Source organism: Phacochoerus africanus, chromosome 10 (genome assembly GCF_016906955.1).
Source record: "Phacochoerus africanus isolate WHEZ1 chromosome 10, ROS_Pafr_v1, whole genome shotgun sequence".
NCBI lineage: Eukaryota > Metazoa > Chordata > Mammalia > Artiodactyla > Suidae > Phacochoerus > Phacochoerus africanus.
Genome location: NC_062553.1, coordinates 36,285,764 through 36,307,543, shown reverse-complemented (window position 1 = coordinate 36,307,543; position 21,780 = coordinate 36,285,764). Strand labels below are relative to the sequence as shown.

General features: G+C 34.3%; 1 protein-coding gene across 1 annotated transcript in view; it reads left to right on the top strand.

Moving 5' to 3' along the window:
* GABRA2 (gamma-aminobutyric acid type A receptor subunit alpha2) overlaps window positions 1–21,362 on the top strand; it is a 124,543-nt gene extending 103,181 nt beyond the window's left edge. Inside the window, exons 9-10 of the mRNA XM_047798646.1 lie at window positions 8,506–8,708; window positions 19,681–21,362. Coding sequence (XP_047654602.1) covers window positions 8,506–8,708; window positions 19,681–19,977 — 500 coding nt within the window. The 3' untranslated portion in view covers window positions 19,978–21,362. The remainder of the gene's footprint in view (window positions 1–8,505; window positions 8,709–19,680) is intronic.
* The last annotated feature ends 418 nt before the right edge of the window (window positions 21,363–21,780 follow it).

Genomic DNA, 21,780 nt, shown 5'->3' with positions numbered 1-21,780 from the left:
GTACAGTTTAAAATTCTATCTTGAAGATGAATAACAGAATAGTTGAGAGATTTGCTCAAAATCACACAGGCAGCAAGTAATAGAGCCAAAATTAAAACCGAAGCAATATGATCATAAGGTCTTCTGAGGACATAGTTACATTATTAACCAGTACTTTATACTTCCCTGGCTCATCTAGAAAAATAATTTTTAGGTCTCAGGGTAGACCATTCAAAATGTTAGAAGTGACATCAGCAAAAATGGTAAGAGTAAGAAATTCTGAAGTTCCATATCTTCATAAAGCAGTGAAAAACAGATAAAACTGTTAAAATCAACTTTTTCAGAACTTTAGAAATTAGCCAACAGCTTGCAAGCCTGAGAGACTTATTCAAGAAAAAATGACAGAATCTTGGTAAGAACAGTAATCTTTGTGTTGTTGCAACTTACCCCAGTCCCATGCCCACTCCTCAGCTAAGTGGTAGTCTTGAAAAGAAAAACTTGAATTCCTTATACTAGTGGGAGTAAAATGGACCTCATTCTAAAAGAATTATCATAATTTCATCTGTATGGGGCCTTCCTGGAAGATCTTCCCCAAAAGCTTGTCCTTATTTCACTTGACTCAGAACTCCCCCAGTGTCAAATCTACTACCAGAGGGATGCCACTGAAACCACTTACAAGCAAATGTTTTCATTTCTTCTGCCTTAAGGCAGAGGTAACACTTGGAGCAAACATTGGGCTAACCAAAAAGTTTGAGAGGAAAAGCTGGGGAATGAATTGTACATAAGTAATTTGAAAAGCACTGACATTTTTCTTGGAATCTAGAAGGTTGCCTGCATACCCAGAGCTATGTGAATACTGAGGAAAGACCTAGAAAGCCTAGGCCTTCCTTCCCTTCTTACTGACTTTGAACCTTGACACAAGCAGGAAATGGATACTAAGGGAGAGTCCTAAACTGCATGGCTGAATGTTGATGACATACCCCAAACTACACACATAATCAGTCTCCAATCATTAGATGATCGCTGAGCTAAGAAAAAAAGGTACTTTAGTGGTCCCGAATGAAAAGAATATAGACTTAACAGAATTAGTTTTTAAAAGCCACTAAAAAAGCAGAGATAATAAATACAATGAGCAGCAACTGACAGCAGACCCTGGAGAGGGCAAGAAGGTGATTTCCAGAATTGCCACATTACAGTATTCAAAATGTCCAGTTTACAACAAAAATATAAGGTCTGCAAATTCAAAAAAAAAAAAAGTATAGCCCATTTACCAAAAAAAAAAAAAAAGATGAAGCCCAGGTGTTAGACTAAGTAGAAAAAAACTTTAAATAAGATAAATCACATACAATGAAAGAGCTAAAGGAAACCATGTCTAAAGAATGAAAGTGTAATAATGATGTCTCACCAGACAGAGAATATTAACTCAATAGATAGAAATTCTAAAAAGTAAACAATTGGAAGTTTTCTAATTCAGAAGTTCCAAAACTGAAAATAAAAATTTATTACAGGAGTTTAACAGTAGATTTAAGAAGTCAGAAGAATCAGTGAATTCAGAAATAGGTCAATTATTAAGTCTGAGCTGTAGAAAGGAAAAGAAATGAGGAAAAATAACCAAAGCCTAAGACACCTGAGGCATATTATCAAGCTTGTCAATATATGCATATAAATATAACCATAGTAATCATAGTCACAGAAGAAAGGAGAGAGACAAATGTGTTAAAAATATTTGAAGAAATAATGGCCAAAACGTTTCAAATTTAATAAATAATAGAAATCAAGACATTCAAGAAACTCAGTAAACTAGCAACAGAATAAACTTAGAGACCCACAAATAAACACAACAGGATCAAATTAGAAAGATAAAGACACATAATCTTGAAACCAGTTAGAGAAAAGTGATGCCTCATGTAAAAGGGACTCTCAATGTGATTAACAGCTAACAAATTATCAGAAAACATGGAGTCCGGGAGACAACAGGATATCATATTCAAAGTGTCAAAAAGATTCTCAAGCAAGAATTCTATATCCATAAAAACTATGCTTCAAGGGAGCTCTAGCTGTGGTGCAGTGGGTGAAGGATCCTGCTGAAGTGGCTTGGGTGCTATGGAGACACAAATTCAATCCCCAGGTTGGTGCAGTGGGTCACGGATCCAATGTTACTGAAGCTATGGCATATGTTGCAGCTGTGGCTCATATTCCATCCCTGGCCCAGGAATTTTATATGCCACAGGTGTAGAAAACAAAACAAAACAAAACCCTCCCTGCAAAAAGAAACAAAAATCCTAAACAACGAAAACTACATTTCAAAAATTAAGATAGTTCCATATAAAGAAAATTTGAGTGAGTTTTGTCAACAGTAGAACTGCCACACAAAAAATGCTAAAGAAAACCATTCAGTGTGAAATGAAGGACACTAGACAGTAAGTCTTAACCACTGGAGGAAATAAAAAATAAGTGTATATAAAAGATAGTATAAATGTATATTTTTGTTACTCCTTATTTCTATCTGATTTGAAAGACAACTTCACAAGTCAATAATTTTACATCTGTACTGATGGGCATACAAATCATAAAGATGTTAATTTGTGTTACAGCATAGAGAAGGGGATGGAGCTATAAAGGAGCAATTTTTCATATTCTCTTAATATTTCTAGTTTGTATTAAATTAAACTAGATTGTTACACATTTTAATCCCCAAGAGCAAACACTAAGAAAATGACTCAAATACATATAGTAAAAGAAAGAGCAAAGGAATGAAAATGGTACATTAGAAAATATCTGACACAAAAGAAGGAAGTAATGGAGAAACTGAGGAACAAAAAGATAAAATAGAGAAAACAAATATAAAATGGCAGAGGTAACTTTTCCTTTATGAGGAATTAATTTATATGTGAATAGATTAAATTTATCAGTTAAAAATTCAGAAATTGGCTGAATGGAAAAAATAAAAAATAAATGTGATCCAACTATATGATGTGCTGTCTACCAGAAACTAACTTTAAATTCAAAGATAAAAGTACGGGTAAAATAGAAGGATGGATAAAAGATATAACAACAAAAAAAGAGAGAGAGCTTGCTTGTCCACACTAACAGACAAAACAGATCTTGAAACAAATATTTCAAGAGACAAAACATAATGATAAATAAATAATAATAATAATAAATAATAAAAAAATAAAAAAATCAATCAAGAAGATATAACAATTATAAGTATATATGCACCTAATAAAAGAGCCTAAAAACACTCAAATCATAAATTGACAAAACTGAAGGGAGAAATTAACAGTCCAAAAATAATAGTTGCAGAGTTCGTTGCCCCACTTTCTTTTTGTTTAATTTTTAATTTTTTAATTTTTAAAAGTTTTTATTTTTTTTAAATTTCATTAGCGTATAGCTGACTTACAGTATTGAGTTAGTTGCAGGTATACAGCAAAGTGAATCAATATTTTTTTTAAAGGGTCACACCCATGGCATATGGAAGCTCCTAGGTTAGAGGTTGAATTGGAGCTACAGTTGCTGGCCTACACCACAGCCATAGCAATGCAGGATCCGAGCCATGTCTGTGACATACACCACAGTTCACAGCAACGCTAGCTCACCTACCCACTGAGTGAGGCCAGAGATCAAATCCACATACATGGATACTAGCCAGATTCAATTCTGCTGTGCCACAAGAGGAACTCCCTGAATGCATTTTTTTACATATATATTTTTTTTCCATTATTTTTCAGATACTTTTCCCATATAGGTAGTGGCCCACTTTGTTTTTTTTAGGGTCGCACTTTTGGCATGTAAGAATTCCCAGGCTAGGCATAGAATCAGAGCTGGAGCTGCCAGCCTTAACCCATCAAGTGAGGTCAGGGATTGAACCTGCATCCTCATGGATATCAGTCAGGTTTATAACCCACTGAGCCTGACAGCAACTCCTATAGTATCCCACTGTCAATAATGGCTTGAACTAGACAGGAGATCTCAAGGAAACAAAAAGTTTTAACATCAGTATAAGGCAACCATATCTAGCAAACATCTCTGGAGTACCCCACCCAACAAAAACAGACTGCACATTCTTCTCAAGTGTACGTGGAACATTCTTTAGGAAAATAATACATTAGGCCACAAACAAATCTCAATAAATTTCAAGATTAGAATCATACAATGCTTGTTCTCTTATGACAATGGAATGAAATTTGAAATCAATAACAGAAGAAATTTTAAAAATTTACAAATATGTAGAAATTAAATAAGAACGTCTAAATAACCATTGGGTCAAAGAAAAAATCACAAGAGAAATTACAAAGTATTTTAGAATTAATATAAATGAAAATACTATGTACCATAACTTGTGGGATACAACAAGCACATTTCTCAAAGAGAAATTTATGGCTGTAATGCCTACTTTATTTTTTTTTAAGATCTCAAATTAATTACCTGACTTTCTACCTTAAAAACTAAAAAAAGGTGCATATGCAACCCAAAGAATAAAAAAGGAATTAATAAAAATTAGAACAGAGCTAAGTGGAATAGAGAAAAGAAATAACAATAGACAACCAGCACACAACCATAAGTCGGGTTTTGAAAAGGTCAACAAAATTGTCAAGTCTAGTTAGACTGATCAAGGGAAAAGAGAAGATCAAAATTTTAAATTAGGAAATAAGAGGGGATATTACTGATGATGTTTTGGAAATTTAAAAAAAAATTATAAGGGAATCTGTTGTGAACAATTGTGTGCTAAAAAATTATATAATATGGCTTAATTCCTCAAAACAAAAATTTAACAAAACTGACTTAAGAGTCTGACTAAATCTATAACAAGTAAAGCCATGAAGTGAGTAATCAAAAAAATCAATAAATAAAAGCCTAAGCCCAGCTGGCTTTGCTGGGCAATTCTACCAAACACTGAAAGAAGAATTAACACCATTCTTTCTCAAACTCTTGGAAAAAAAACAGGTGAGGGAACTTCTAACTCATTCTATGGAGTCATTTTGCCAAGATGCCAAAATCAAACAAAGAAATCACAAGGGAGGAAAAAACAATCTGCAGATCATAAGTATATCTTATGAATATAGATGTAAATATCCTCAACTAGAAACTAAAAAACTGAAACCAGCCACATATAAAAAGGATTGCACACTGTGACCAAGTAGAATTTACCTGAGAAACATAAGATTGGTTCAACATACAAAAATAATTAATGTAATACCAAACACATTTATGGAATCTGGAAAAAGCATACAATCATCTCAATAGAGTCTGAAAAACAGCATGAAACATCCTTTCATGATAAGAAACAGTCAGTAAACTAGCAATAAAAAAGTTTTTCAACCCAATAAGCAGATATAAGAAAAGCACACAGCTAACATCATACATAGAAGTGAAAGATTAAAAGCTTTTGCAATAACGTCAGGAATACGACAAGAATATCTGCTTTCATCAATTCTGTTCAACATCATACTACGGGTTTTAGCCAGGACAATAAGGCAAGAAAAATAAAAGGCATCTAATTTGTAAAAGAAGTAAAACTCTTTGCAGATCATACATTCTTATACATAGAAAATTTTAGAAAAACACATAAAAGCTATTAGAACTAGTATATTCAGCAAAGTTTCAGAGTACAGGATCAACATAAAAATATCAGTTTTGTGTCTCTACACTAGCATTGAACAATCAAAAGGAAATTAGATTGCTTTGGGTAGTATGGGCCAGTTTTACAATATTAACTCTTCCAACCCAGGAGCATGGAATATCTTTCCATTTTTTGGAATCCTCTTTAACCTTCCTGATTAATGTTTTATAGTTCTTAGCATGTTAGTCTTTCACATCCTTGGTCAGCTTTATCCCAGGTATTTGGTGTTTTTTGGGTGTGATTTAAAAAGTTATTGTATTTTTATTTTTCCTTTTCTAATATTTCATTGTTAGTATACAGAAATGCCACTGATTTCTTAATGTTAATCTTGTATCCTTCTACTTTGCTGAATTTGTCAGTTGATCACTTGAGTAGTTTTTGTGTGCAGTCCTTAGGGTTTTCTGTATATAGTATCATGTCATCTGTATAGAGTGATAATTTTACCTCATCTCTTCCAATTTGGATACTTTTTATTTCTTTTGTCTGATTGCTATGGCTAGGATTTCCAATACCATGTTGAATAAAAGTGGTGAGATTAGGCATCCTTGTCTTATTCCAGATTTTAGTGGGAAGGCTTTCAGCTTTTCTCCATGGAGTATTATATTTGCTGTGGGTTTGTCATAAATGGCTTTTATTATGTTAAGGTATGTTCCCTCTATACCCACTTTGGTAAGAGCTTTTACAATGAATGTATGTTGGACTTCATGAAATGCTTTTTCTGCATCTATTGAGATGATCATGTGGTTTTTGACTTTTCTTTTGTTAATGTGGTGAATGACATTGATTGATTTGCATATGTGGAACCATCTTTGTGAACCTGGGATGAGTCCCACTTGGTCGTGGTGTATGGTCTTTTTTATACATTGTTGGATTTGGTTGGCTAAAATTTTGTTGAGAATTTTTGCGTGTATTTTCATCAAAGATATGGCCTATATATACATATTTTTTGGTAGTATCTTTGTCTTATTTTGGTATTAGGGTGATGGTGGCTTCATAGAATGTCTTTGGGCATGTTCCTTATTCTTCAACCTTTTGGACAAGTTTAAGAAGGATGGCTAAAAGTTTTTCTTTGTATGTTTGGTAGAATTCATCTGTGAAGCCTTCTGGTTCTGGATTTTTGTTTGAAGAGAGTGGTTTTATGACATATTCAATTTCATTTCTAGTGATTAGTCTCTTCAGTTGATGTATATCTTCTTGATTCAGTTTTGGCAGTCTGTAAGTCTCTAGAAAGTTGACCCTTCTAGGTTGTCAAATTTGTTGGCATATAATTGTTCATAGTTTATATATTATTTATTTCTGTGGTATCTATTGAGATTTCACCTTTTTCATTTCTTATTTTGTTTTTGTTTTTTGTTTTTTGTTTTTCCTCTCCTCTCCTTGGTGAGTCTCTGCTGGTCTCCTTGTTTATAAGGTAGCTTTCCAGCATGTTGGTTCCTTTTTTCTTTTCATAGCTCCCCCTCAGGAGTGCTAGTCCCATTTTGATTATTTTTCAGTCTCTCTCTCTCTCCCTCTTTTTTTTTTGTTCTGTGGAGGGTTTCTTGCCCTTTTTGGAGTTTTAAGTTCTTCTGCCAGTGTTCAGTAGATGTTCTATGTAAATCGTTCTACATGTAGATGTGTTTTTTGATGTATTTGTGGGAGAAGGTGAGTGTGTTGTCTTACTCCTCTGCCATTTTGATCCTTCTCCTCTGAATTACTAACTCAATTTAAAAAAAAGCTGTTTTATTTATCCTATGGGAAAGTGTAAAATAAAATATAAAAATTTCAGTATAAGAATGAACATTTCTTTAACATTTAATTCTAATTTAATGTGTCCCCATGTACATAATTAATCCTCTATTGAATCGATGATAAAACAGGTAATTGTATACATTTTTGACTTGCTGATATTGCAGGTACCTTATGAGCTATTGCTTTCTTTTTGCTTAACCATTGTGACTTCCCTGACTATAGGCAGAAAAGCTTTATAATAAAAGCAATGAGAATATTTTTAAACCAACAGAAGTATAAAATATTTCTTAAAATTAGTGATTTACACTTGATAAAATCTGTGGTTTAGTTGCTTTATTTTCTGTAGATTCTAAGCTTCATTATGAAAGAAATTACGCCCTCACAATGCTCGGCAATCCAGACCTAATTTCATACTTACGTAACTATTCTTAGAATGAAGAACTTCTTTTTTTTTTTTTTTGTCTTTTGTTGTTGTTGCTGCTATTTCTTGGGCCGCTCCTGCGGCATATGGAGGTTCCCAGGCTAGGGGTTGAATCAGAGCTGTAGCCACCGGCCTACGCCAGAGCCACAGCAAGGCGGGATCCGAGCCGCGTCTGCAACCTACACCACAGCTCGCGGCAACGCTGGATCCTTAACCCACTGAGCAAGGGCAGGGACCGAACCCGCAACCTCATGGTTCCTAGTTGAATTCATTAACCACTGCGCCACGACGGGAACTCCGAGAATGAAGAACTTCTTAATCATAGTTCTGTTGTGATCATCAGTGTGGATGATTGGTCCATTGCTTAGACTGATTCAGATAAATGAACAAATTAATGCGAGGCTTGTGTATGATTTTTTTAAAATTAATGTTAATGGGCAGTGGGTTAATTTCAAGTACCTGCTTTCCTCATAGGAAATTCTATTTCAGTTTCACCACTCTTTCTAACCTCAACTGTACCAAAAAGAAAAGGAGACTTATACAAAACAAAAAATGAAACCATTTCAGTCATCACTTCAAAAATTATAATAACCATTTATGGTAATTAACTTTGCACTGTTTTCTTTCAGAAGATTTTGGTTTGTTTGCTTTTTTAGTGGCTAGAAAGGGCAGTGAAAGTATCTTTCTAAAAGGAGTATTTCCAATGCTGCTTTGCTGGTATTTGTTGATGTTTTTGCTTCCTATCTTTCTGCAGGAGTAACAACTGTTCTAACAATGACAACTCTAAGCATCAGTGCCCGGAATTCTCTCCCCAAAGTGGCCTATGCAACTGCCATGGACTGGTTTATTGCTGTTTGTTATGCCTTTGTGTTCTCTGCCCTAATTGAATTTGCAACTGTTAATTACTTCACCAAAAGAGGATGGGCTTGGGATGGGAAGAGTGTAGTAAATGACAAGGTAAGTGAGAACTTCCTTCCCACCATCATTAAAAGGATCCCCCAACATATTTAGCTTGTAGCAGATACTGTTTCTAAAAATTGACCTTAAGAACATTCAAACATGAAAGATTTCTTTTAAAGCATGCTCTTGCCTGAAATCCTTTAGGAGTGCTTCTAGTCTTACTTCTGTTAAAACCACTTGCTAGTATGTGTTGAGCTCTGCTAGTATGTCAGGCACTGTGCTAAGTTTTCGAATACATTCTCTCATATAATCTTTACAAATTTATAACTAGGGTCTCTCTTAATTCTCTCTCTCTTTTTGCTGATGAAGAAGCTATGGCTTAATGAAGTCTTTGCTGACCCAAGCTCACACAACAGATTGATAAATAAACTTGAACCCAGACCTGCTTGACCATTAAGTTCATGTCCTTAACCATACTGTTTTATAGTAAAAAGATCTGGAAAGGAAAGTTGGCATTAACTTTTCATGCTGGAGAATTTCAGGCCCTATCAGTGGGCTGAGTTACTCTTCACCTACCCCATTTCTGTTTCTTGGATATAAAAGACTTGACAGCACTGCAGTGTCTCCTGTGTTGTATGGAATAAGTATTTAGGTCCTGAAACACCTAGATGTTATAAGTTGCCCATGTAGTCTATAAGAAAAAATTATTTGTTTTATTCTTTTGGAATTATTGGTGTCCATTTTTAGGTTTCAAGTACTGAAGAAAGTGAGAGTTTTGTGCATTGATATAATAGCTGTTTTCTTTCTTAGCCTATAAATTATTATTCATCTACCTTAAGAGGAAGCTTTGGTAAATCACAAAGAGATATAAAGTATTTTAATAATTATAAAAAGTTTTCCATGGAAAAAAGTTTGAATGGGATACCATTCCACTAAAATTGAAATAACATACTTGCTGATTTTCTTGTTTCAACTATTTGAAGATAAATATTTTTTCTAATTTTTATGACCTTATTGCAGTTTAAGTATAAAAACAGTTGATGTTATAGTTTAATAGTCTTCCACTTTTCCCTTAATTTTGTAAACTAGAGAAGTTTTAATAAAGTGATTAATTTCACTTTATAAGCTAGGTTCTGTAAACTGATAGCCAATGAGTAAGTATTAAAGGGACTCTGATTAATTTTCTATGCATAACTTCTAGGTAATTTTGCCATTTTCATTACAATTTATTATTGATTTATGTTCTCATTCCCCATATAGTATACTCTTTTTTCATTGCTATCCATGTAATTACTTTTTTTTAGTTATATTAGTTACACATGCATTTTTCATACTAGTTTTTGAAAATAAAATGCTTTGTAAATATGTCATGAAAAAAAATGCCCCATGTAGAAATATACTGATATATGTTTTCTTAATGCCCTGAGGGTACCAATCAAATTGTCATTGCGATTTGGCATATCAAATAATATGCCTTGTCAACCCCTGAACTTGGAAAATAGAAGTACCTATAAATACAAAATCACATTGTTGATAATGCATTCTAAAAGAAATAACCTATTACTGTCAAATACTGGATTTAAATCTAACACACATAGAAGATCACAAAGAGAGAAGATATACCTAGGTTGAAATCATTTCTGTTCCAACCTAATTTGCAGGGGAACAACTAACAGAGTTTTTATTATTTCAGTTCTCAGTGGTTCAAGTTCAGGAATTAAGTTAAAGGGACCATTACATCAGGCATGCTGCTAGTTCTTAATCACTCTTCCATAGCTAGAGTGCTAAGGCACTTAGTAGGTGGTGCCAGGCATTTAGTAGGCATTTCAGAAAGTTTTGTAGAATAAAAGAATAAAGGAGTTTCTGATATTAAACCTGGCAGTATAATAGCAGTGAGAAGACTTTTTTGCCTTTATGGAAAGTCTTTTAAAACTTTACAGTGGTGAATTTGTCAATGGGTACTCAATCTAGTTGTATGATTCAAATGGATTTTGGGAAGCGTTTCCTATTTCAGAGCAATTTATATCTGCTTTAGTTTTCCTTAGATTTAATTTTTAAATAGAAAACAATAATTTTCCTGAAATACAAAGTTTTTATCCATAGGCAAAATTGGCATCCTTTCAGTTTAACAAGACTGGCAGAAGTCCTCTTTTTTGAAGTTAGTAAACCTGAGAAATGCACTTAAATTATCTGTCAATACAAAGCGGTTATAATAAGTTTCTAATGGTTTGTTACCTGGCAAATATTAATTTGTCTCATAAGAATAATCACTCAGAGATTTATATTAATATTATATGTTTGAAAAAAGAAATATGTATTTAACATACAGCTTATATGTAGATTATGCTCTGATGATCTTCAAAGTTAGTTTTTGCAAATAAATAAGTAAATCCACTCACTTCATATGCAAGCCACATTTGAGCCCTCTATTAGAAGCCCACTTCGCCCTGTGATCTTGCACAAGTTATACACTGCTTTTGGCCTCAGGTGTGAAATTAGACACAAAACTTTATCATTCTAAAAATGTAGGGCCGGATAAAATAATACAACTTCAAATTTTTATGTCCTTACATATATGAATGTTTCTATTTATGCAGCCTCCCAAGTTCTTCTGGTACCTTCTTTTATACCCAGTGTTCTTCCATTTGCTCAGGACTAAATTCTTCTACTCCATCTCTTGATCCCTTTTCTTCTTGTTCTTTTTTCAATTTTGAAGCAATCAGTTATTATTTTCTTCTCTTATTTATCTAAAGCCATCTTTTCCTTTTCAACCAACTCCTTCTTTTAAGTTTCTGAAAATCCTTAATATGTTTAATTTACCATGAGGCAAAACCAAAATTCTCTCCAGCTTCTGTGTCACCCCTTCGCCCATCCTCAGATTCCACTCTCTTTTGTCCATTCAAGCTTTTCAAAAGCCTTGCTCACCATATCTGTGTTCTCACTTTTAGTTTAATTCTCAGCTCACTGTAATCAGATTACCTTTTCATTTGTTGTCCTGTAACTGAAGGACACCAATAACCTCCACACTTTCAGATCAGATAATTTTCTGTTTTTCTCAAGGGATCCCCAGTGAACACATTGAATACTGTTATGCTCCAGAACTTCATTTCAGGCCCTACTCAGCGACTTTTTCCTTCCTTCAGGCCTTTAAAACATACCTTAGAGTATCAGCTTCCTTCTTCAAATCCTGGCAGTTGCCACTATTCATTCTCTTCTTTGAAATGCTTTGCCTGAGTTTAGAGTAGATCCAGTCTCCCTGGCATCTGCTCTTGTTTTTCCCCAAAGCCAGTCCCTTAAATTTACTTTAGATTTTTGTTTCTAATAGTCACTATATGACTCTCACTTTAAGCATATTACTGACAACACCTGGAGGAATGTCTGCAACATTAAGCATACTATCCATCATTTATTGTCTCCAAATACGTAAAACCTACTCATCCTTAGCAAAACAGCAATCCTCAGAAAATTTCAGAAAACTTGTTTCCCCCACCCCAAGTGTGTATAGTACCCTGCTCTTTTGCATTTAATTCTTTATCACAGTTTGTAATTGCATGTTTACATCACGATGCCTTCACTGATCATAACAATGGCCGTGTTCATTTTAATAAATAATTTATCTTTGGCCCTTTGCACAGGGTTTTGTATATATTAGTTGCTCAATAAATATGGTAGGAATAAAGTATAACCCAATCAGATTTACAGTCCATACCTTTATCTTACCTTCCACAGTTATTATCTACAAATAAACTCCATGTCTCTCTTTTAACTTCCAGGTTCATATATCCAACCTGTTCCCTAGGCACTTCTGCATGAATATAACATTTCAGTCTTCACACATCTTTCTAAAAAGGTGAAAGAAACAACAAACACAATCTCCTAAACTGATTTGATATCTCTTTCCTACCCATGCCTGCTTTTTTGGTTTTTGTTTTTTTCATGTATTCCTCAGTTCCTGGCAAAACCTAATCTCACTACCAACAGCTTGGAAGTATCCCTTAAGATCTAACCAGTCATTGAATGGTGTCCGTTTTCTTAGCTCTATGTCATAGACCATGCCTTTGCCATCTCTCATTATTGTGAGTCTCTTTATTGTTCATTACTGCTAATCATGTCTCCCTTCATCCATCCTCTACAGTAGTGTCCGAGTTACTTTCTAAGAAATCTGATCATTTAGTTTTTCAGCTCTTTAATGAACTGTTGAAAGCAATTCTTCAAGTAGCTCAGCTAACATGATCCAAATATATAGCTTTCTCGTATATTTGTTTACACAATGAATAATGAGAAAAATATTTTTTGTTATTTATTGTGAACTTATTTACTGCTATGTGCCGGGGAATATCTCCATGTTAGAAATGAAGACATATAAGTTTAGTCAAGTAAAGTTACTTGCTCAGGATCACATAACTGCTAAGTGGTACATCCAAGACTGAACTGAATAAGATCTAAGGTCCATGATCACATTCTTCCTCTGGCCATTAAAAACACCCCTAAATATCCATGCCTCTTCACATCTCCATGATGTTAGATGACCTAATCCCTCTTCCTAAATGTTCTCCCCTTCCTTCCCTAATTGAGGAACTACTTATTCCTTAAGATCTATCCAACTGAATCTAATGGCCACTCTGCCCCATAATGTTTCTACAGTACTTGATTCTTTCTGTGTAACTTTTTTATGTAATACTTTTATAATTAAATCTGTTTCTAACAGCAGGTTAATAGTCTAAGAAGGTAATAGTTGTGTCTTATTCATTATTTCTCTGTCACTTCTTAGTATAGCATTTAGCATACTAAGTATAGTTTATTTGAACTGAATTTTCAAAAATAACTTTAATCTCTTGAGATTGTTTTATTTCTAAATCTGAGTCAATGGGTCTACACTTGCCAAGAAAAGCATATTTTCTGGAAAGACACTATATATTAAATTACTTAAAACACAGACATAGGACCATAATATCCAAACTAACATAAAATGTGCCATTGTTGTGTGATTTCACTCCATACAATTCATAGAAAACATCACATTTTAAGTGTTTTTATTCTGTTTTTTTTTCTTTTTTGCATTTTTAACACACTGCCTTGTTCCAAAAGCATTTCAGGCAGTTTACCAGAAGAATTCATGTACTTAAATTATCATAATAAAATATAAATAGAAGTAGAAAATCAGGATGAAGGAAAACAGATTATGAATATATCTGTCATTTGGGCCAGAACATTAGCTGTAGTCCATAGCTAGAGTAGCTAAGATTCAAATTCTGAGCTTCTTGGCTATGAGAGTTAACTATGGGGGGTGGGAGGACTTATTTTTCTTTAACTAAAAAATGGAAGTATACATTTCCTCAGGGAAAAAAAAAAAGATTTTCCTCCACAGAATTCTCTTTTTTTAAACAATATCATATGGGTCTTATATTAGGGAAAAGCTGGGTGCTATGCAAGTAATGTCAATATTTTCCCAATAAACGCAGTAATGGATTTCATATTGATGTTTCTTGTAGTCCCCTTCAATAAAAGCTGAAGGCATTACATTAACATACAACTCAGTGAAGGCAATTCTTCAAGGAGCTAAGCTAATATGGTCCAAGTATATAGCTTTCTCATGGCCCAGTTTAATCCAAGGAAAGACTTTAGAGTACTTAGAGAAGTGGATGGACTGTATAACCTTCAAACAATCTTCTGTAAGTATCACTTTTCTCAGTCAGGATGCTTAGCTGACAGACAGTTAACAATAGCATTATCTGGCCAGGGAGCATGTTGTTTTTTTACAAAGTAATGGGCTTTCTCGTAGCCACAATGACTGTAAAAAAGCAACATGGTATGTAGAAATAGCATAGATTTGCCACTTTGGAAACCTGGAGTTTTCTCTAAAACGGTTATATTTAGTGTTATATTTATGAGAACACTATTTCCTTATTCTAAGGGACAATCTGAGATTCTTTTCAACGCTGAAACTATGTGATTGTTATTTTTATTTATGTGCATGTCACTTCACCACTAGGCATCTAAATTTTAGCTGGAGCATTTGTTCAACTTATTAACACATCATTTTATCTAATACTCTAAGAAAGCCAAGATCAGTTCGCCAAGATGATATAGAACATTTTAATTTTCGTACTCAGGAAATTTCCAGACTCGAAATTTTAACTATATATTTGGACATTCTAAAATAATAGACTCAATATTCTGAATCTTATAAAATGCCATTGAAAAACAGAAAGTTTAATTAGTATGGGTTATATTTCCTTTTCATTCCACTTAAGTAATGGCATCAACAGATTCCATAGCAGCATAGTTTACATTTTTTTCCAGATAATGTATAAACATAAATCATTTACTGTTTTAGTGTATAGTCATATTTTCCTGCTTCCCTCTTACACATCTCAGTCACAAGTAAAACAATGTCCACAAACATGTGGAAGTTCCACAGCATTATTTTTCAGTAGAGCTTATTTTATTATTTCCCAGCCTCCTATATCTATAGATGGTGAAATTGAGGACTTTCAGGATAATTATATAAAATAATTGAAGAACACACTATTGAAGCACAAGAATAAATACTTACTGTATTCTATACAATACTTAATATGTTTATATATATCACATATATATTATCATATTAATCATTCTAGTAAATGTCTTTCATTTATTATGAAGTGAACATTTTCTGAGTCTGTGCTATTCAGGAACTATGCTAGGAGCTCTGCATTACACATTGTGTGCTTTCAAGGAGCTTACAATCAAGTGGGGAAAAAGGAAGTGGGAAAAATTTATGTGCCACTATAGAGACAAGCACTAAGGTTTGTGAAGACACATGGGGGATGCTTATTGCAGTAGGAAGTGATGTCTCAATAGATGTGACTGAGCTGAGTCAGTGCAAAGTGGATCTGACTAGGGGACCAGAGTGGCTTGACCAGGTGTCAGTTCCTGGCTCAACTGTGGTATCATCCACAGGTTAAGGAATACAGGAGAGTGTTTAGGATGGAAGTGAAAGTAACCTGCATTTATTTCTGGATGTTTTATGTTTTAAGTACCTGTGGGATATGTAAGTGGAGAAGTCTAGTGAAATATGCTGGGTAAGAATTCTGGTGAGAGATGTTTTAGTCATCCCTTGTTTGGTAGCAAGAGCCATAAGAGTCACTTAAAATTAATAGAAATTAGCAGTGCCAGTTTTCCTTCACCTCCCCCATTCTCCTTCTATTGATTTCATTCTTCATATTTAAACAGTGTTTTCTTTACTTATATTTTCATCTGTGTCTGGCCTTATTCTTCAAAAGTGGCTTGCCTAAGAAGCTTAAAGTTGAAATATGGAATGATAAAATTAGACTACGAGAAATTAGGTACCACAAGCTATCAGAACTTGCCTAGTTCTCAAAAGAAACTTTATATAGGGACACGGGCACCCCCCCCCCCAAAAAAAAAATCTTGGGGCAATGAGTACTGTTAATACAATAGATGTCACTGTACTATTTCTTTTCAAGGATCTCAGGATATGAGCGTAAGCCAGGGATTGCGCTAAATAAAGTAAAATTGGTTTATTGGGGGTCAAAATCCTGTGGCCCAAGCAGTCAGCCTGCTGATGGTCTGGCTTGATCAGAGACTTGCATGATATTCAAAGACTTTATAACATAGTATCTATTAAGTTAGTTCTTTTTAGTAGAAGTTAGTCATGAATAGATAAGGTGAAATGTATTAGTAATAGCCTAGAGTATGGATATTTTTGGTACTATTACTAGCAGATCTATGTCTTACAAGTCACAGTAATAGAATATATTATGGGGACTTAATCTGTATACTCTACTTAGAAGATCTCAGAATTAAACTATGCATTATTTGAAGTCAGCTCTGAATTCAATATTATTTTTTCTCTATACTCATGATGTTAATTTTAAATGAATAGGAGGAATTTCCTTTATTGTAGATTTGTAGTAATTATTCTCAGATAGACTGAGGGGAAGTTATTTTATCTTTAAAACAAGATGTTATAAGATTCTGAGTCAGAAAGGCTCTGCTGGGCTATGGCTAGGAACTGAGGTTGAGTCCCATGGGGGCGCCTGTTATGATTTGTTAGTGCCTCTGCCCTTCATTCGATAGACTGGTAAGAAACTACAGATGCCATTCACTGGTTTTTGGCTAGAGATAGTTGTCATTCATTGCTGTTGTACTTTCCTTGCTACTGGTTTTGAAATATTCAAGTTTCAAAGTTCTAAGGGAACATTCTCAAGCCCAAAGCCATCATCACTACTTATTATATGGTCCAACAGTGGCTGGGTTGAAACAACACCACCATATAAGTATAGAGGATTGATGCTTGGCTGATATAGACTGGTACAGCCCTTCTGGGTATTTACAGCTGATGTCCATTCAGACAGTTCAGAGTATCTGTTATGATTTGTTAGTGCCTCTTCTCTAGAGTTTGTTAAATATTTTTAGTGTCACCTGTACATTTAGGTATAATCGAATGGTATTCAGTTGGGAAGCAGGAAGGCTGTAATAAGAGTTAGTAGTATCCATCTATAGATTCTACTTGCAACAAGGATATTTTATATTTTAAGTTTCTTTGTATAAACCCTATACCATAATTTTGACCCAAGTTGAATGTCCCTCTTCCACAAAGCCATCATTATTTTCTTTGGCCATGCCCATGGCATTTGGAAGTTCCTAGGCCAGGGACTGAACCCATGCCACAGCAGTGACCCAAGCCACTACAGTGATAATACTGGATCCTTAATCCATTGTACCACAAGGGGACTCCCCACAGACCACTTTCAAGCTTCTCCATGCCATGTTTATGTCTTCTTCCAAAATACAAAGTATATTACCTATACATCTTGTATGTCAGTAATGATTGTCTAGCTTGTATAGCCATCACTACTCTCCCCTAAGAAGTTGTGTTTCTCAGTGTAGTCCAAATATACATTAGTCTATAATTGAAATAATAATCTGTACAGTATATGTTATATACTTTAAGGGTTAAAGAGTCCTTTTTGAAGATTAACCTAGTTTTCAATTAGACTATTTAAGAAAAAGCACTCCCAGGTTTCAAATAGCTTCCTCAGAGATAAAGTCACATAGCATGCTGTTTAAAGCAGGGGTTTGGAAGCCATGAACATGTGAATTTGTGTGCCTTTTCAGTCATGGGGAATCTGGTCATGTTGCAAAACCTCTTTAGCATCCATTTCTGATTTCGTAACTTGGGGTTACAACATAGAACTTATTTATCCAGTAGTGAAGTTTGTCACCAATGACACTCTTAAGCTTAACACTCAACCTGACACATCCTAGTGCTCAAAAGGTGTGAGCTGTCATCGCTACCAGTTACACACTTGAGGATTATCCTCCATGTGTAACATGACTGAAAAAAAAAAAAGCAGTTTTATAGTTTCCATAAAGCTAAAAATGGTAACCCCTTATTCCTTGTCCTTTTATGCTCCAGCCAAGTCTGGAAAAATGCTTCATCAGCAAGGGAAAGAGGTGAGGGAGTACTAGATGCCAGTGAAGGACAAGAAATTCAGGAAGTGTTTTCAGATCCTCCAGGGCTTTCAGAGGCCCCCTGTTAGCTTGTTAGCTTATTTTATGCAAACATTTTGAAAATTTTTATTCAAAATACTGTCATTAGAAATTCCTTTCTAAACCAATTGGTCCTATAAATCTGTTGATTTACACTATTCATTATTTTGGATAATTCACTGATGGCTCAATTTTGTTTGCATTTAGATAACTAATGGTGCCTTTACATTAGTACAGAATTTCAGATAAACTGTTTTTCAGGTTTAATTAAATACTATTATATAATACTGAATAAATAATTTCATGTTTTGTCAATTTGGCTACCTGTTATGTGCCTCGGGAGGAATCACAGTAAGCTTATAATTGTGAAAAAGACAGAAATAGCACTAGCCTTCATTGAACTTAGTCTAATAAGAAAGGAAGGTGTCGATCAATCATACAACTAAAGAAAGAATTTACTCATTTTGAAAAATGCCTGGATGGAAGTAAAGTGGGTGCTATGAAAGGGTGTAGATGGGGAGCAGGGACAACATTAGATAGAATGGGTAGGAAGGCTGTTCTGAGGAAATGACATTTAATCCAAGGCCAAACTATGAGAGGGGATGGATCAGGTGGGAAATGAGATGGAGGGAAGGATTCTAGGATGAGGAAGCAGCATGACCAAAGGCACCACAGTCCCGTGAACACAAGTTATTTCCAGCAGGACTGGTATATAATGAACATAAAAAGATACCATGGCAAGAAGTGTTGATTGTATTCTAAGTTCCATGAGCTATTATTGAAGAGACTTAAGCAGAGGCGTGACACAGTCTAATTTATGTCTTTAAAAAAATCCCCAGGAGGTATATTTTGTCTAATGATTGGATGAGATCAAGCTAACTGGGAGAGCACAAAGTGAGAATGAAATTGGTATGTCTCAGCAGAAACACATTGTGGATGAGCTGGGCAAAAATCCAAAACTTTGTGTTTCACTTTCCTTTTATGTTTTTAGCATTTATTACACTGCCATCTGTGTATCGTTACAATTTCCTACCGTCAAACTAAAGCCTTACTGTCTGATTTTGATACGAAGGGGAGAAATCCTGTTATCAAGTTAGAGAAATTAATTTTTAAATTCAGAATCTGAGATCATTCACTGTAGATGATCATTCCTTTTGTTAAATTATTTCTACATTTCATTTATTCATTCACTCATTCATTTGACAAATATTTGAGGAACTTGTAAGAGTAAAAAATGTGTCATTTATTAAAGTTGTATTTTTGATTGCCAGTGTTCCATGTAAAGAAGAACAACAACAAAAAAATGGTTCTCCAGAAAAATGGTACCATTGATTTTACTCTGGGTGTTTCCTCACTGTCATGGTTTTAGGACTGAATAAACTCATTTTATTTATTTCCCTAAATTCCTTCTCCCCAGTGGATAATGATGCTTATCAAAATACTTTTCTTCAGAATTTGAACTGGAGTTTGGAAAATGTTAAGAAGCAGTCTCAACCCACATTCTGTTAATTCTTGTATTTTTCAATAGAAAAAAGAAAAAGCCTCTGTCATGATACAGAACAATGCTTATGCTGTGGCTGTTGCCAATTATGCCCCGAATCTTTCAAAAGACCCAGTTCTCTCCACCATCTCCAAGAGTGCAACCACGCCAGAACCCAACAAGAAGCCGGAAAACAAGCCAGCTGAAGCCAAGAAAACCTTCAACAGTGTCAGCAAAATTGATAGAATGTCTAGAATAGTTTTCCCAGTTTTGTTTGGTACATTTAATTTAGTTTACTGGGCTACATATTTAAATAGAGAACCTGTATTAGGGGTCAGTCCTTGAATCTAGACCTAGGTTATCTTGGAATGTATAGCAACAGTAAACCTGGTTTGTTTTGCCATGTACAGTCTGACTAATAACTGCTAATTTGTGAACCAACATGTACAGTATGTATATAGCGACATAGCTTATAGACCTCTAAAGGAGACATGCATTTGCTAACTCATGGAACTACAGGCAGAAAGCACCCCCATGCCCAAAAGCCATTGCCTCTTTAAAAGATTTACCCTAGGAACTGGTTTAAAGTGGATTTCAGATGACCCGATGTATTTTCTCTTCTGACAGTGATGAAAATGGAGATCCTCTACCCCACTTTATAAACCCTTTTGATTTAGGTCTTAAGTAGGAGTACTTTCTACTGTTGCCTAACTATAATGTAAGATGACATTGTCTTTCCAAAGGAGTTCCTCTAAACAACGGAACCTCATATCTCAACATCAGTTCCCTTCCTGAGTGCTCAGAATCCCTGCTACTGTAATTGGAAGCTTAGCATACATCAGAAGAAAAACTAGAGTTTTGAAATCAGCTTTTAATTACTCTGTATACTATCTATAGCCATGTACATATTACAGCATGACAAATGCAAATAATTATGAATCACCCTGACAAGATGTTCATCATGCCTAGAATTTAATAATTATCAGAATGTCATAGTCAACACATGTTTAGCATCAGAATTTATTTGAAAGTAATAATTCAAATCCTACAGATTATTTTAATCATTGGAAACTACCTTAAATTAAACAAAAATAAGACAATAAATATGTCTTACTCTTTTGAGGTATGTGTTGTATTGAAATTGATCAGCTAAATTTTCTTGGTGCTGGTGACTGGAAAAAGCATCCAGTTTGGCTGCTGTGGAGCAACATTCATACTGGATTAGAAAACTGTGCCAAAAACTCCCACTGATGAGAATTCATAGGTGTCACATGATATAGATGAGCACTCATATGATTCTCTCCTTTCCTGTTTACTGCAAATTCTGCCTTAAGGCTTCTTTTCATCAGGACTCAGAAGCCACTAATTACAAAGGAAAGGGCAGTTAATTGGCACATTTTTCTGTCTTGAAAGCAGCTCTTTCAGATAAGAATTAATGTAAATCTGCTTTTGTAAATTGCAACTTTAAATTTCGCTGACTCAAATTTACAGCTTTGTATACCAGAAGAGGTTTTGGTAAGAGTTGAACATTTTTAAACTAAAACTTTAAAGCATCACCAATGAATTGTGGATTAGTTCACATGTGCAAACACACACACAATTCCACTCAATTAGGATGCACACACAAACATGTAGCTAAATTAAAAAACCACGGTTTTTAATTGTATATTATTACTAATGACTAATGGGTAAAATTCGTTTTTTGTTTAGTATTTTAAAAATATTCTTTATGCCCCAAAACATGTTAATAGAAGTTAATAATTGTGTCTCATGCTAAGATTCAACATTTTTGGCAAACAAAATCCTTTTGATTCACATATACATTAGCAGTTATTAGTTGACTTTTACTAATAGATACACCTTTATGATGGTGTTTTTGTAAAAACATAAGTAGTCAAATAGTGGCATTTCTTGCAGTTTTGTACAGTATTTCAGTATAGTGCATAAACAGGTATGTTCATAAAATCAATAAAAGGAGTATATTATGGAAATAAGCAAAATCACAACAAAACTACTTTTCTTTTGCCTCGTTTAAATTTCATTTTTTCATTTTCTTTGTTTCAATGTGATTCTATTATGTGCTTTGCATGATTGTATTAATACCAAGGTCACAAATGCATCTTATTAACAGAATTTGCCGTGAAGACA